This window comes from Megalops cyprinoides, chromosome 13 (genome assembly GCF_013368585.1).
Source record: "Megalops cyprinoides isolate fMegCyp1 chromosome 13, fMegCyp1.pri, whole genome shotgun sequence".
Classification (NCBI taxonomy): Eukaryota; Metazoa; Chordata; class Actinopteri; order Elopiformes; family Megalopidae; genus Megalops; species Megalops cyprinoides.
In genome coordinates, this window is record NC_050595.1 from 24403864 (window position 1) to 24417848 (window position 13985).

Genomic DNA, 13985 nt, shown 5'->3' on the forward strand with positions numbered 1-13985 from the left:
TCCTGAATCACTTCCACGAAGGCAGTTTAGAGAAAGGCACTAAAGCTCAGATCTGATTTCGGGAATTCTTACTGCTCCCCCCATTACCTCTCTTTGTGGAGAAAATGGAGCCATTGACATCAGGATTTTCAGCATCAAAGGGCTTGTCTAAAATTTACCTTTTCCTTTTCCCTGAGAGTGTGTATGTATTTGCTTGTCTGTTCATTACCTTCCAATATCTTTTTGCAAAAAACCCTGTTTGCAGTGTTTGGCAAAAAAAAAAAATTCTGCCTGTATATTCTGTAATGCATATACTGTGATAAGAAAGTCCCGTGGTGTCTGGTGAGTATGATCTGGAAAGCAGTTTATTTTGGCAGAGTGGAGAGATGAAAACCAGTCTGGGTCTCCTGTGAAAGGAATTCTAGCAGTAGGGTCTGAAATCATATGTGCCTTTATCATGATGCATTCTTAGCATATCGGCCAGGACACGCACTTTATGCAAGGAGCTGGCATTTCTAACAACTGAAATTTTGCAAAATTATTAAATTCAAATGTCTTAACCTTTTACTTGCTCCACTGTAGATGGGACAGACGTTACCTCCTTCCTCACGGTTTGCTCCGTTGCTCTCCTGTTAGGGGACATGTTGTACACTCGTGCATATCAGACGCGTTATATTTTTGCACTCATAGTGTGTACGCCAAAGTAGCCACAATCAATAAGCTTTTAAGAGATCTGGGTGTGAGTCGAGGGGAGCCGGAGTCCACAGAGAAAGAGAGGATAAGGATACAAAGGCTCCGGTGGTTTCGCTTGTGCAAAGTGGATTATTTCCTCAAATCGGAGACTATGCTGTTGAGTTTCCCCATTATAAACCACTATAGGGAGGAATGGGTGGGTAAGGGATCCCCTTTCATCTCTCTGCTTGAGGAAGAGCTTACCACAATATGTGGGCTTGTTCTTGACAAGATTGGAATGGTTAATATAGGTCCCTAATAATGGACCTATATTGGTATTTTAAAATAGTGGAGGCTCAGATGCATCAAAGTAGGTCTTTGTGAAGGGCACCAGCTGACACACTCATTTCTGTGTTCATTAAATATTCTAATATTTTAATGTTCTTTAACTGGCTGTACAAATCAGATTGCTGATCAAAGCACACCAATACCGTCGTTGATGGCACTGAGTTAAGTGTTAAAATTTGCATCCTGTATCTGTAGTTTTAAGCATCCGAAAATAGTTTCAAGCGGAAGACATGAATCATTAATCATTTCATCAATATTCAGATATTACTCACTGTAAAGAAAGGAATTCCACAGTGATATTTTGAAACTTATCCAGGAACATCATGGCTTTCCGGAGATGTGCCGAATGGAAGATAGAAAGTAATCCATCAGTCTGTGGGCCACAGTTCATTTGATATAGTACTTTAAACAAAGCAAGTGCCTGAGTACTGCACACAGTATTTAATTGAAAGAAGGAAGAGTAAAAGGAGTTTTACCTGAAAGGAAGACCAGTTGTGCTTTGGCAACAGAAGAGAAATCACTGAGAGTTACAGGAATGCAATCTATACAGTGATGAAGCTATGCTTGATTGCTGAAGGAAAATATTCCTAAAGGAACACCATACACTTTATACAGTATGTAGTAAGGTGTCATATAAATGAACTGAATATGATGGGGCAGGAAAAATGCCCATAAGCAGAAGAATCACATTTAGAAAAAAAGAGTGAAGTTTCCCCTTGGCCCCCTAATGCAACCAAAGCAGGTATAAAAACAAATTTCCTAACTTGAAAAGAATCCAAGCTGCAACAGATGCGCATAAATCACAGTATTATCATGCATTAAAAGCTGTAGCGGAGAAAAGCAGGCATGGTTTCTGCAGAGCACAGGGCCTCAGTGCTGACTGGGGGATGAGTAAAGGAGGTGTTGGAGTAGGAGTGGGATCTCTTTGGCATCCGGTAGCTTTTGTGTGTGTGTGTGTGTGTGTGTGTGTGTTTGGGGGGGGGGGGGGGGGGGGGGGGGGTTCATGCAGCGCTTGGCCGCAAGGGTTTGATAACTTCACAGTATCGTAATTCAGCCTACACTAAGGCAGCAGGAAGGATCCTCAGCAACAACCTATCTAGTGCACAACAGAGAGTATCATTTTTAGCATGATTATAAATACAGAGATAAAGTAAGTTACCCCATATTTTGGCTTTCCTGTAGCTAGATGCCCTGCCTCCTGTTCCAGCTTTTGAAATTTTGGGGCACAAGCAGGTCTGGCCGCCTGAAACTACATGGGCCTAGGAGAATTCTATGGAATAATGCGCTCGCTCAGGTATGACGAAGCAAGACCATTTATGAGCTTGCCCTTGAGGGAAAATGCAGTGTGTTTGCTCTTTCAAAGAGAAATGTCCCTGATTCATTGCAGCTGAACTACACTGAGCGTAACAGGTCACCACGCTTCCGTCACAGTTCCGTTCAATTTATGTAACCAAGCGTCCCGAATGTAGGAATACCCTGAAATTAGCGACAGTTGCATACTATTTTTCAGAACTAAATGGGGTTGAAACGAAAGAATTAATTAACATTATAAAGTATGTGCTGTAGATATAAAGCAACCCGCTGCTCTCATCTGTAGTTCTGCATTGTGCAGTGGATGGGTAAGTGGGGCGGCAGTGTAGCATAGTGATTAAGGAGCCAGACTTGTAACCGAAAGGTGACCGGTTCAGTTCTCCACTGGGGCGCTGCTGTACCCTTGGGCAAGGTACTTAACCCACAGTTGCCTCAGTAAATATCCAGCTGTATAAGTGGATAACATTGTAAAAAACTGTAACCTATGCAAGTCACTTTGGGTAAGAGCGTCTGCTAAATGCCCATAAAAAAGCAGGATGCCGGGCTGTGGAGTTGTGTAAGACATTAACAGAATAAACGAAACACTCATTTGGGATTTTCACCCGCTTCAGGAAGACAGTGGAAAACTCTTGCTGCCACAGCATTTAGACATGGTATGCGCTTATTATATGTACCATGTGGGCTGCTCCCTTCCTTACTATTCCCTGTAACCTCCACAATACCTCTAAAGAAGGGACTGGCTGCATGGCTCATGCCCAAATGGTGTGGCAATGATATTTTCCCCACTGTCGGTCGCCATGACAATTTATATTTTTTTTTCCGCCAAAATGTGGACACAGCAAGCGGGACTGATAACGTTACTATTAAACTTTATTTGCAGGCACTGGCATTTGTTATGACTCCAGACGAGCGGCAGTTTCATAATAAGGATCCCCCTGGGTCTTTGAAGCATATCGTCTAAGGCCATTGTTTGTGGCACTGGATTTATCTGCTTTGAGCCGGTTTACCGGCAGATTTCAGTTGTTTGTCTACTAACAATCAGCAAACTCTTCGTAGCGACTCTCAGCTTTTAAAGGTTTCGAGAAATGGAGGTAGAGAAGGACACAGATGCCGCTGCATTTACCCGAGGGACAAACGTACTGTACAGAGAGGAGGAAGGAAAAAGACATCCGCTGCTGGCAGTAATTTCTACTTTCAGATCCTGGTTTCAGACAGATGCGAAACCATGTTGTCATGAAACGAGGGGTGCATCTTCATTAAACTGTCTCATGTTCTCACATAATAGTTGGGTAATTTGCATCTCCCCTCCCGTTGTGCTGGGACAGGGGGTGGGGGGGGGGGGGGTCCTGTTTATAGGCTTCAATTTGAGATTTCTGCACCGTGCAGTCACTCACAGAAGTAACAGCCTCACGTTACCTATATGAGGCTGTACTCAGATCAGCTCTACTTGTCTATCTGGTTAATCAAGTAGATCAGCAAACTGTATCTCATGGTGTTGTTTTGTTGATTGCTGTCTTTGGGAAGAGAGTCGAAAACAAAGACAGCAGGGCCTGAAGAATTTAGAGTCTTATCCTGACGTAGAAGTGTTGAGTACAACACTTTGCTGAAGTCAGCAGCAATAAATCATTTTATTCAGGTTATGGTATATTTTAAGATCGTAAATGTTTTTAGCATTGTTAGAGTTTGTCTTTGCCATTATGGTCATTGCACATCTGCTGTAGAGCTGTGAAGTACAAACACAGTGTATATTGCACTAGGCTATATCACTGATGAATTTCACATTAGCCTAAGACCAGATTTTTTTGGAAGGAGGTGTTAAGTTTGTAAAAACATGCATTGAGCATGTTTTCACTTCAAGAATGTTGCTAGCTGTACCTTCCCACATCAAATTTTAAAACGGCTTTTCTTTCCATATGTCACAGATTATTTCACATTCAAATTACAGGTGTAGTCCTTATAAGGCAGAGCACATTCTGCTAACATGAAGGGTACTTTTTCCACATTACTTTTGGAAGCATGTGTATTCATATATAGAAAAAAGGGCCAGCAATGAAGTTATATTAGGTCAAGCTGAAGTGGTAGAATTTTTATTTGCTTTGTGATTCATATTTTTCAACTGCTTGGCCGTCGCTTTAAAAAAAACAGTTGTGCCCTGCCAAGCGCATAAAGGGAGGCTGAAAAAGATGTCCTGAATCTGCCCTTTCACTGCAGAGCAGTATCAGTATCGGCTCTCTTAAAGAGACGCACCTAAAGGCTGATTGAATCTCGGCTCTCCTCAGCGCATCAGACTCATTGTTTATTGTGGCCCAGTTTGGCCCCATTCATGCCGCCGGCCCGGGAGAGGGCCAGCCCGCTCGCTCCCCCCGCCCCCTAATTGCGGGCCGTCGGAGGGGGGCGGATTTATGTGGAGCGGTCTGTGTCCAGACGTGTGGGGTTCAGAGGGTCCACAAAAGCGTATTGTGCTCTCATGAGTCAACGGGAGCATTCAGCGCCAGGCTGCAGCTGCGGAGCTCATAAACATCGCTGCCGTGACATCACGCGGGTGAGGGGGCCGGAAGAGGAGGGGGAGGAGGAGGAGGGGGAGGAGGCGCATCTCCCAGGAGACCGCAGATAAATGGCCTGACGCTCACTGCGACGTCCTGTCATTCTCAGCAAACTTTCTGTCACCCACTGACTGAGAGATCCACGAAAGTGATTCATTACAGTTGAGGAGATACCATGGTTCTTCTCTTATGTTTCTCCATTTAATACCTCTTGTGCAATTAATGAAGCTCTAAAGACACGCTGCAGTGTATTACATTACATTTTTGTCATTTAGCAGACACTCTTATCCAGAGCAACTTATGAAGGTTGTAGTTTTTCCATTTTCCATTTATACAGCTGGATGTTTATTGAAGAAAACCTTGCCCAAAGGTACAGCAGCAGTGCCCCTGCAGGGAATCAAACCAGCAACCTTTCGGTTACAAGCCCCGCTCCTCACCACTATGCCTCACTGCTTCAGACCTGTGCTACAGTGCAGACCTGCGTAACTGTGATGTTACTGATTTGCTGGCTAATTACCTCTGCATTTGTGTTTCTTCCCATTAGGTGATCATCAACAGCACGATCACACCCAACATGACCTTCACAAAGACCTCGCAGAAGTTTGGCCAATGGGCTGACAGCAGAGCCAACACCGTCTTTGGCCTGGGATTTGCCTCTGAGCAGCAGCTTGCAAAGGTGAGATTTAGCCCCTGCAATGCAATATTTAACACCATGCAACTATACCTGTATGTGGCATCTCAGTTTTGAACAAGATGTGCCTAATAAAATCAAAATATTTTGTTTCATTTTGATCTAATTTGTCATAAATTGTTTGCCTGGTTACTCTCAGTGACAAGTATTTTACTTATTTTGCTGTTTTTTTTTTTTGTCTTTTTTTCTAATTACAGTTTGCAGAAAAATTCCAGGAAGTCAAAGAGGCAGCAAAACTTGCAAGAGACAAATCTCAAGAAAAGATGGAAACCTCAAGTAATCATTCCCAGGTAAATCACTTACGCACTGAAAAACAGGTGTTTTTTTTCGAGCTCCTGTTTATATAGATGGACTGTCTGTTCCATGCTTGGCTGAGGTTTCAGCTGACCTGCTTCTCAAACTCTCCAACCCTGAAATGGATCTTTCACATGACCGCAAATGGATGACTTGAGTTGGGGTGGGGGCTAGAGCAGGGTCAAAGGTAACAAGTATTTCTTACTAGGAGTTGATCTTCAAGATCATCTCCCCCTGCTGAAAATAGACAGGAGCGAGAATACAGCATAGCTGGTTGGGGGGCGGGAGGCAGGGCTATCATGTTTCGGTGATGGCACCGGACTCAATTCACACTCATAAAGCGTAGCAGCACCAAGGAGGATTAGTTTTGTTATCCCATTGACAGTTTGTTGCCATGTGAAAAAGCATTCTGAATGTCCAAATTACCTGTGGAATTACCTGACAATTACACTTTCGCACTTAATTTATGAAGGTATTTGCACATGTAGCTGTTGTCTTAAGTTTACAGCAGTGTCCCTTCTGTGTAATAGTTCTTCTGTGTGTCTGTCCTCAGTCAGGATACAGTAGAGCTAAGTGTGAAAGACAGAATTGGTCAAATCTTCAAATGTTATTTTTATAAATATACCCACAGACATGCCCATGGTTGAAAGTCTGACTGATCTTTGTGTTATCACGCTGGGACAGTGTCATGAGTCCCTCTCTAAGATAGAGAAGCTGATCTGTTTTGAGAGGAGAGTAAACTGCATTGGGATCCATGAAGTTCCAGAGATCCCTGTCCATTGGAAGATAGTATTGAAGAAGCCTCAGAGCTACTTTACATTTGAGAACACCATCCCACAAAACCAGTGACGCCTTCCTTTCAAAGTCTGCTGCACACAAGGGCAAGAGAGCAGTTTAGTAGCAACTATTCTCTCCCTTTTTCCTTCCCCCTTTTCTTCCTCCCCTGACTCTACTCCTTCTCTCCTCCTACCCTCCCTCTCCTCTTCTTCTCTCTTCCTTGCCTCCCATTCCTTCTCTCCACTCTTCCTCTCCTCCTTCCCTCCCCCTCCTCTCCTGTCCCCTTCTCTTCCTCTCTTCCTCCCCTCCCTCTCCTCCTCTCATCTCTACTTCCCCTCCTCCCCTCCTCCCCTCCTCTCCTGCTGAAGGAATCTGGCCGTGAGACCCCGTCCTCCACTCAAGCCTCCAGCATCAACGGCACGGACGATGAGAAGATCTCCCACGTGGGGCCGGCGGACGCACTCCTGAAGAGCGAGAACGACCGCCTCAAGACCGCTGTGGAACAGAGGTAACTTCCTGACCCCGGGGAGCGCACCCCGCCCCACGCTCCACTCTCCCGCCCACTCAGTGCCCTCTCTGTGTCCATCACATCCGACAGCCCGCCGCTGCAGGCGGAGTCTCACGGCTGTTTTTGTAACTTTTCTCTTTATTTATTTCTTTTTTGCAAAGCAGGCTCTTTGGAGCAGGAGTGTAGATAATAATACCCATTAAGCCATTTCATCTGGCAGGTTAGCGAGGATGTCAGGTTATATTAACTGCCGGTGGCTCTGATTAATCGCTGTTATTGCTGGATTGACATTTAAGCATGCCTCCTTCTCAAGGAAGGACTCCGTCTGCAAAGTAGATGCGGTTCTTTGTGCGAAGGATACTGTGCATTTGTAGCAGGAATTTTTACAATGTGCTGTGGGACTTGACTACCACTCAGAACTCGTTCCGCCGCTGTAAGACACAGCTACTGCTCCAACCAGAAGCTGTCTCTGTCAGTGCCTTTCAAAGGGGGCTGAACATCGTCCCGCCTCAGGGTGGCTCATCGCCCTGTCTCTAGGTGACTCAACAGTGACCCGTCACTCCTGTTTCCGCTGTTAAATTGCAAACCGGTCCTCTGTCAAAGAGACAGCAGTACACAGCGTGCTTCATCCACGCCTCAGTAGAGCCAGTTATACGTGTCTGGGACCTCACGTGACCGGTCCTGAAAAGCCGGAAAAGCGGTGCGCTGTGAAAGCCGCAGCACAGCAAGCGAGGTGCACGGGGGTCAGGGCCACACAGGGGCGAGCAGCCCCCGAGGGGGGGCATGCGCGAAACCGGCAAAGCGTGCGTAACGGCACCGAGGAATGACAGGCCAAAGCAGAAGATGGCCTTGAGGGGTTGTGCATTACGTAACACTGTCACATGCGTAACACGTGAACGGCAGGTGCGTAACGCCCCGGGCGTTCGCAACAAAAATCCCACAATTAGGCACAACAATCACAGAAATGAGGCGGTGTTTCTCAAAAAGTCACAGCAGGGACGGCGGGCAGTCACGGATCAGAGACCGCAAATCCAACATTGTTACCAAATGTAACTAGAGGTTACGCTGCCTTGCGGCAGCAGTGCACTGCAAAGTCATTTGCAGGGCACCTAGTACGCTTCCTTACAGTCATCGTTTAACATGCATATCCGATTGCGATTTGGAATTCATTTGAAGATTTCTGGTCATTAGTGTCTGACAGTTAGCTCATGGAAAGTGCTAAGATGCGTGGCGTGCTCAGCGTGACACAGTGTCAGTGCCAGTTATGCGGCAGATGCAAGAACGCCTTTGCTTTAATTTTCTCGAGGACCGGCCCCGTTTGCCTCTTAAAATCGCAGAACCGGAGATCTGAATTTGAGGATCCCTGTTAAGATCCGAGCGGAGAACGAAGTCCCGGTTAAACCGTGTGAGAACACTGGTAACACGAGACTGCAACATGAGCATTGTGACATCACTGGTGCGCTGAGCAGCAGTAACCTGGAAACCAGGAGATGGGAGACGCGGCGCTGTGGCCTGTTGATGGAGGTCCATGGAGAGAAAGCAGTGAGCGCTAGGCTTCCAGCGAAAGAGGGAGAAGAAATTAACCTGGCTGTTTTGATTTTCATGTACACATACTACCGAGCCCCACGGGAGGGCGAAGAGAGACGCCAGACTCACTCAACAAACCAGGGAGGGGTGTATTGGGAATGTCCGAGGCTTCTCTAGTTCCCATCAATACAGTTGTTTAAGAGCACCGTAGGCTCAAATGACACAGTGCAATCCTCACTCCTATTAAGCAACAAATAGGAGACATAACTGCAAAATGTTTTGAGGGCCTATGAGTCCCCCAGCTGACTTCTAGAAGGTTCCACTGGGAACTACTAGATAAGAGTGAGTGCTCTCAGCAATAAGCAACAAGCATGCGTGGCTTAGTAGCTGGGTCTTCTGAAGGAGTCTTAACCATTTGTTGTAAGCTATCTGTCAGTATCCTTCTACGGTAGAGAACATACAATTACAAACAAATAGGTAGTATTAATAAGGATTCACATACATTATAGACCACCATAATGTAGAAGCATCTATAATTAGACCCTGTACTTTTTTGTTGGGGGGAGATTCTCGTTGTAAGTCCTCACAGATGTCTCTCCTTCATCTCTCAGCAACACTAATGCCAAGAAGTGGGAGACGGAGCTGCAGACCTTGAGGGAGAGCAATGCCCGCCTGGTGGAGGCGCTGAAGGAGTCCTCCGCCAACGTGGAGACATGGAAGAAGCAGTTGGCTGCCTGCAAGGAGGAGAGTGACCATCTCAGGGACAAGGTCCGCTCTGCTTCCCTCCAGCCGAAAGGAGGAGAGGGCACTAGCCCTGCATGTCTCAGTCTGGAGCGACTTCTTAAAGCCCTATGAAATCCACATTAATCTACAGACAGTCCAGCCTAAACCATAGCAATGGCAGGCAGAGGCCTCCAATATGTCCACCTAGGCTACATAATCTGCTCCATCCACACCAGTAAGGAAGATATGAGGGGTTCTCGCCAGCTTGGCTATAAATAGTCATCGCAGTTTCGTAACCAGGCTCGAGCTGATATAGCACACTGTCCTGCGAAAATAAAATTGAAACCATCCTCCCCTGTTCGCGGGTATGGATATTTCACCATCCCTCAGATGGTTTGCAGACAGGCCTCATAAGAATGTATTTTGCTTTAGCCGAGCTAGATCACTGCAGGCTGCGGTGACTCTCGCAGTGGTGGCAGAGTGAGTGGGCAGCCGTTTGCTGTTGTCTCTGACTCGGATTCTCCATAGCTCGCTCGCTGGCAAACAGCTTTTTTTTTTTTACTGCATTAGAGATCTGTCCTTGCATTTTTCAGCCGACTAATCAGATGACTCACGAATTATAAGTTTTGTCTTGTAATCAGACCAAGAGGTATCTCCTTCTGAATCATTTTAATATTCATTTTTTTTATTTAGTGGACTCTCCGTTCTCTCGGTGAAGACATTTGGCAACTCTGGATATCTCTGTCACATTATGCAAGCAAAGAATAATATTAAATTTTGCCACATGCTGCATAGCTTATCTGTAGCTGCCATTCTGGCAGGGTGGGGCCTTCTGCCCATGATCACTTAAATAATTACTTTTGCCAAAGTGTTATGTCAGAGGAATATTAACCCCTACAATAATCATAATCACATGTCCTTTAGTAAATAATTTTGAATGAAAATTAATTTCTAAATGTCGCATTCTCATAATATCCAGCTCTTTTGGGTATTACTGTGGAGACTATACAACAGCTTATTTTACATCATTAGCTGCTGGATAAACTGCATGGCTATTACATGCCGATCCCAGAGCTGGGGAAGTATCTGTGAACTGCGGCTGCGGATGCTGTTGACGAGGTGCTGTCTCTCCGGCTGCAGATCACAGAGCTAGAGGCGGAGTGTAACGAGGCCAATCAGGAGAAGGAGAGGAACGCTCAGCTGACAGTGCGAGTGCAGGAGCTGGAGTCCGAGCTTCAAGAGAAGGAGCAGGTGAGGCCATCACGGAGAGCCAGGCACCATCCTGGCCGTGTGTGTGGAGACAAAACAAACGCCAAAATGCAAATATGCAGAAATGCACATGGGCAGAGACCAGTAAGCTCATAGACATAAATGTACAGAAACACACATGAGCAGGGATGCACGTGTACAAAAATGCACACATACACTCAGACGCACACACTCCTTACCCAGACCTTTCTTTGTTTTTGTCATTCTTTTTCCTTCTAAGTCCAATACCATAAAGTGCACCTCATGTACTGTATATTCCCTGAAAGCGGTTGTGAATCTGTCCTACTTTCTCACATGTTCTTGGGGATGGTGGCTCCTAACGCAGAGTTTTCCCTTGAGTTAGAAGTGCAGACTGTGCATTAAAGAGGACAGCGGTGACAGCGAGTTGGGTCACATTGGGACGCTGTTCATTACAGGAGCAGGGGTGTGTTTTCGTGGTTAAGTCTGAAGAAACTGCGCATTTCCACTCGGTCCCACAGGAAATCATTAACTTAAAAAGAAAGAGGAGATTGATTACTCGGGAGCTTTGAAACTATGCTACAGCATTTAAAGTTTAGCTGATTTTCGTAAACCTTTGTGTTCAGCAGAATCCTGATGTTTTGCTTATATAGTTTACTTCACTTTTAGTATTTCTGCTGTGTTCAAAGTTTTCATTAAAGTTTATTTAAAACACTTCACTCGCCTGAAAGACAGGCTCCTGTAGGCCTTATTTTAACACTGTATGTTTATCTTCACTTTATTTATTCCTGATACAGTCTGTGATAGATGAACAATCAAGTTTTTTCTTAAAAGTACAAAGACGTTTGTGTTATTATTTAGATGCCATTTGAGGGAGAATGAATTTCATCATTTTAAGAGTTTGACATTTGAGCATGAGTGCATTTCAGTTGAAGTTTAAGAGTCTGAAGTTTGAGGATGACTGCATTACAGCCAGTGTTAGGATTTTGACATTTGAGGATAAGTGCATTTCAGTCAATGTTAGGATTTTGACATTTGAGGATAAGTGCATTTCAGTCAATGTTAGGAGTTTGAATTTCAACGGTGAGGGCATTTCACTTGATGTTATAAGTGTGAAATTTAAGGATGAGAGCATTTCAGTCAGTGTCAGGGGTTTGAACTTGGGGGATGAGAGAGGAGTATGGAGTTTCAGGAGCATTTCAGGAGTTTGATGCATTAGCCCTGCTCTGGAGCATCTCACCTCAGGCTGCTGTACATTCCACAGCAGTCGCAAGCGGAGAGCGAGACCATCCTCCTCCTCATGTCACTGGCATTGGCGCTTGCCTTAATTATGACCTGGCCAGCCGCGGCAGAGAGCTTTATTTGACCCTTGCTTGTTAATGGCTAAATGCTGTCCCTGCCTGGAGACAAATATTTCATTAGCATTGACTTTTTCGCTCAGCCCTCCATTTCTTTTTTTTTCCGCCAGGATGTCAGCGAGCGTGGCTCTCATGTGCCTGACAGGGTCCTTATTTAGCGCTGTGGCGGAGGCTCACATGGTAGCAGCTGCTGTTTCGTTCGCAGCATGGTGGCGGCCCCACCTCCCCCTCCGCCGCACTGTCCCGATTTCTAACGGGGTGTCTACCGCAGTGCCTGCCCCGCCAGCGAGCGAAATCCGGCCTCTCCGGAACCGGAATGTGCTCCTCCATTGCTTATTCGTGCCTTAAAATAAAATGATGTTCCTGCCTTTTGTTGGCAGTAAGAAGTCATTGCTTCAGAGGCCCGGAGATAACACAGTGAGGAAATGCAAAGGTACAAAGAGTGACTCATGTCCTGCACCCATCAACGCGGAATGGTTCAAGAAGGAGCTTAGCTGAAGAGGCGAACCACCAGATACATCCCTACCCCTGAATACTTCTATACCTCTCACTGCCAACTGAATGCAGTAATCACCTCTGTTGGAATATGAGTGCAATTGTAACAGGTGGATTTTTGATATCGGTCTATTGTCGTGGAATGAAACAAGTTGTTCAGACAGAAAATTTTATTTGGAATGGATCAGACCAATTCACCGTTGCACTGGTGCCAAGCTCGTTTGACATATTAAAGAAGACGCAGGCAAGCGGTCGCCATTCCAGCTCCGACTGCAGCACGCGGCACAGCAGGCTTGTCCCAGGGCGCTCCGGGGCTCCGCTACGGCAAACAGAATCAGAGAGGTGGGGAAACGTGACCATGAATTATTGACCCGTCCGCCCCCCTCGTGTTTCCACTCTCTCCGTCGACCCCCCCCCCCATCTTTGATGACCTCTGACTTGACAGCTCGGCCCCGTGGGAGCGAGCTCCTTTCGGGCAATTTCAAAGGCTGACCAATTATCACGGCCTTTACCGAGCTCATGAAAGTTTGATGCGCTCCTTCTCGAGCCGTCGCCGTGGTTCATGCAGAATGCAGCCCGCGCAGTCGGAGTCTCCTAATGCATAGCGCGCGCTGCGTGGCAGGCCGGGGAGTCCCTGACGGCCTGCTCCGGCAGAACACTGCGCTTCTCAGCGAGTACAGTATTCAGTCTGAATAGGGGTGCTGTGTGTGGGTGTATAATGTACAGTGAGTCTGAACAGGGGGTTTCATGTGTGGGTGAACAGTGCGCCTTCTGATGCCCAGTGTACAGTTTTGATGAGCCGTTTAATGTGTGGTGTCTGTTGTCCTGCAGGAGCTGGAGAACCTGAGGAAGCAAGCTGAGATAATCCCTCAACTCATGGAGGAATGTGAAAATATCACACAGAAACTACAGGTACCCAAAACAGCAGTATTTACATTACAATACATTATTGTTATTTAGCAGACACTCTTATCCAGAGCGACTTAGACAGGTTACAGTTTTGCGTGCTATCCATTTATACAGCTGGATATTTACAGAGGCAATTCTAGGTTAAGTACCTTGCCCAAGGATACAACAGCAGTGCCCCTGTGGGGAACAGAACCAGCAACCGTTTAGTTACAAGCCCTGCTCCTTACCACTATGCCACACTGCTGCTGCACTGCGCTGTAATTACTGAAACACATCCGTATTGCAGTTTGCAAAACGCCACACAGCAATATTTCAGCATATTACAATGCCACAGCACACAGCTGAAAAAGGATACACACACCCTCTAAGGTAAGGGCCCATAAGGACATGGCAGGCTGAGTAGATCACAGACACAGACAACACCCCCATTGGGCTAAGCAGACTCCATCTCTCTTTTCACCAAGCCCTTTGAGGAGGTCAGTGTCAGTATTGCCATTAGTGTTGCCATTTCACTCTGTCATTCTCATTGTATTTGCTATTTATGTGGCTGTTAAGCAATGCTAACTGTGGCGTACTGTTATTGATCGTTAACAGCATTAGCATTGCTATCGTTCACATGGCAA

The 13985-nt window shown here is 46.0% G+C and overlaps 1 protein-coding gene across 1 annotated transcript in view; it reads left to right on the forward strand.

Moving 5' to 3' along the window:
* LOC118787981 (homer protein homolog 2-like) overlaps window positions 1-13985 on the forward strand; it is a 34958-nt gene that overhangs the window by 17612 nt on the left and 3361 nt on the right. The window contains exons 3-8 of the mRNA XM_036543778.1: window positions 5398-5529; window positions 5742-5834; window positions 6984-7123; window positions 9262-9418; window positions 10514-10624; window positions 13285-13365. Of these exons, the coding sequence (XP_036399671.1) occupies window positions 5398-5529; window positions 5742-5834; window positions 6984-7123; window positions 9262-9418; window positions 10514-10624; window positions 13285-13365 (714 nt within the window). The remainder of the gene's footprint in view (window positions 1-5397; window positions 5530-5741; window positions 5835-6983; window positions 7124-9261; window positions 9419-10513; window positions 10625-13284; window positions 13366-13985) is intronic.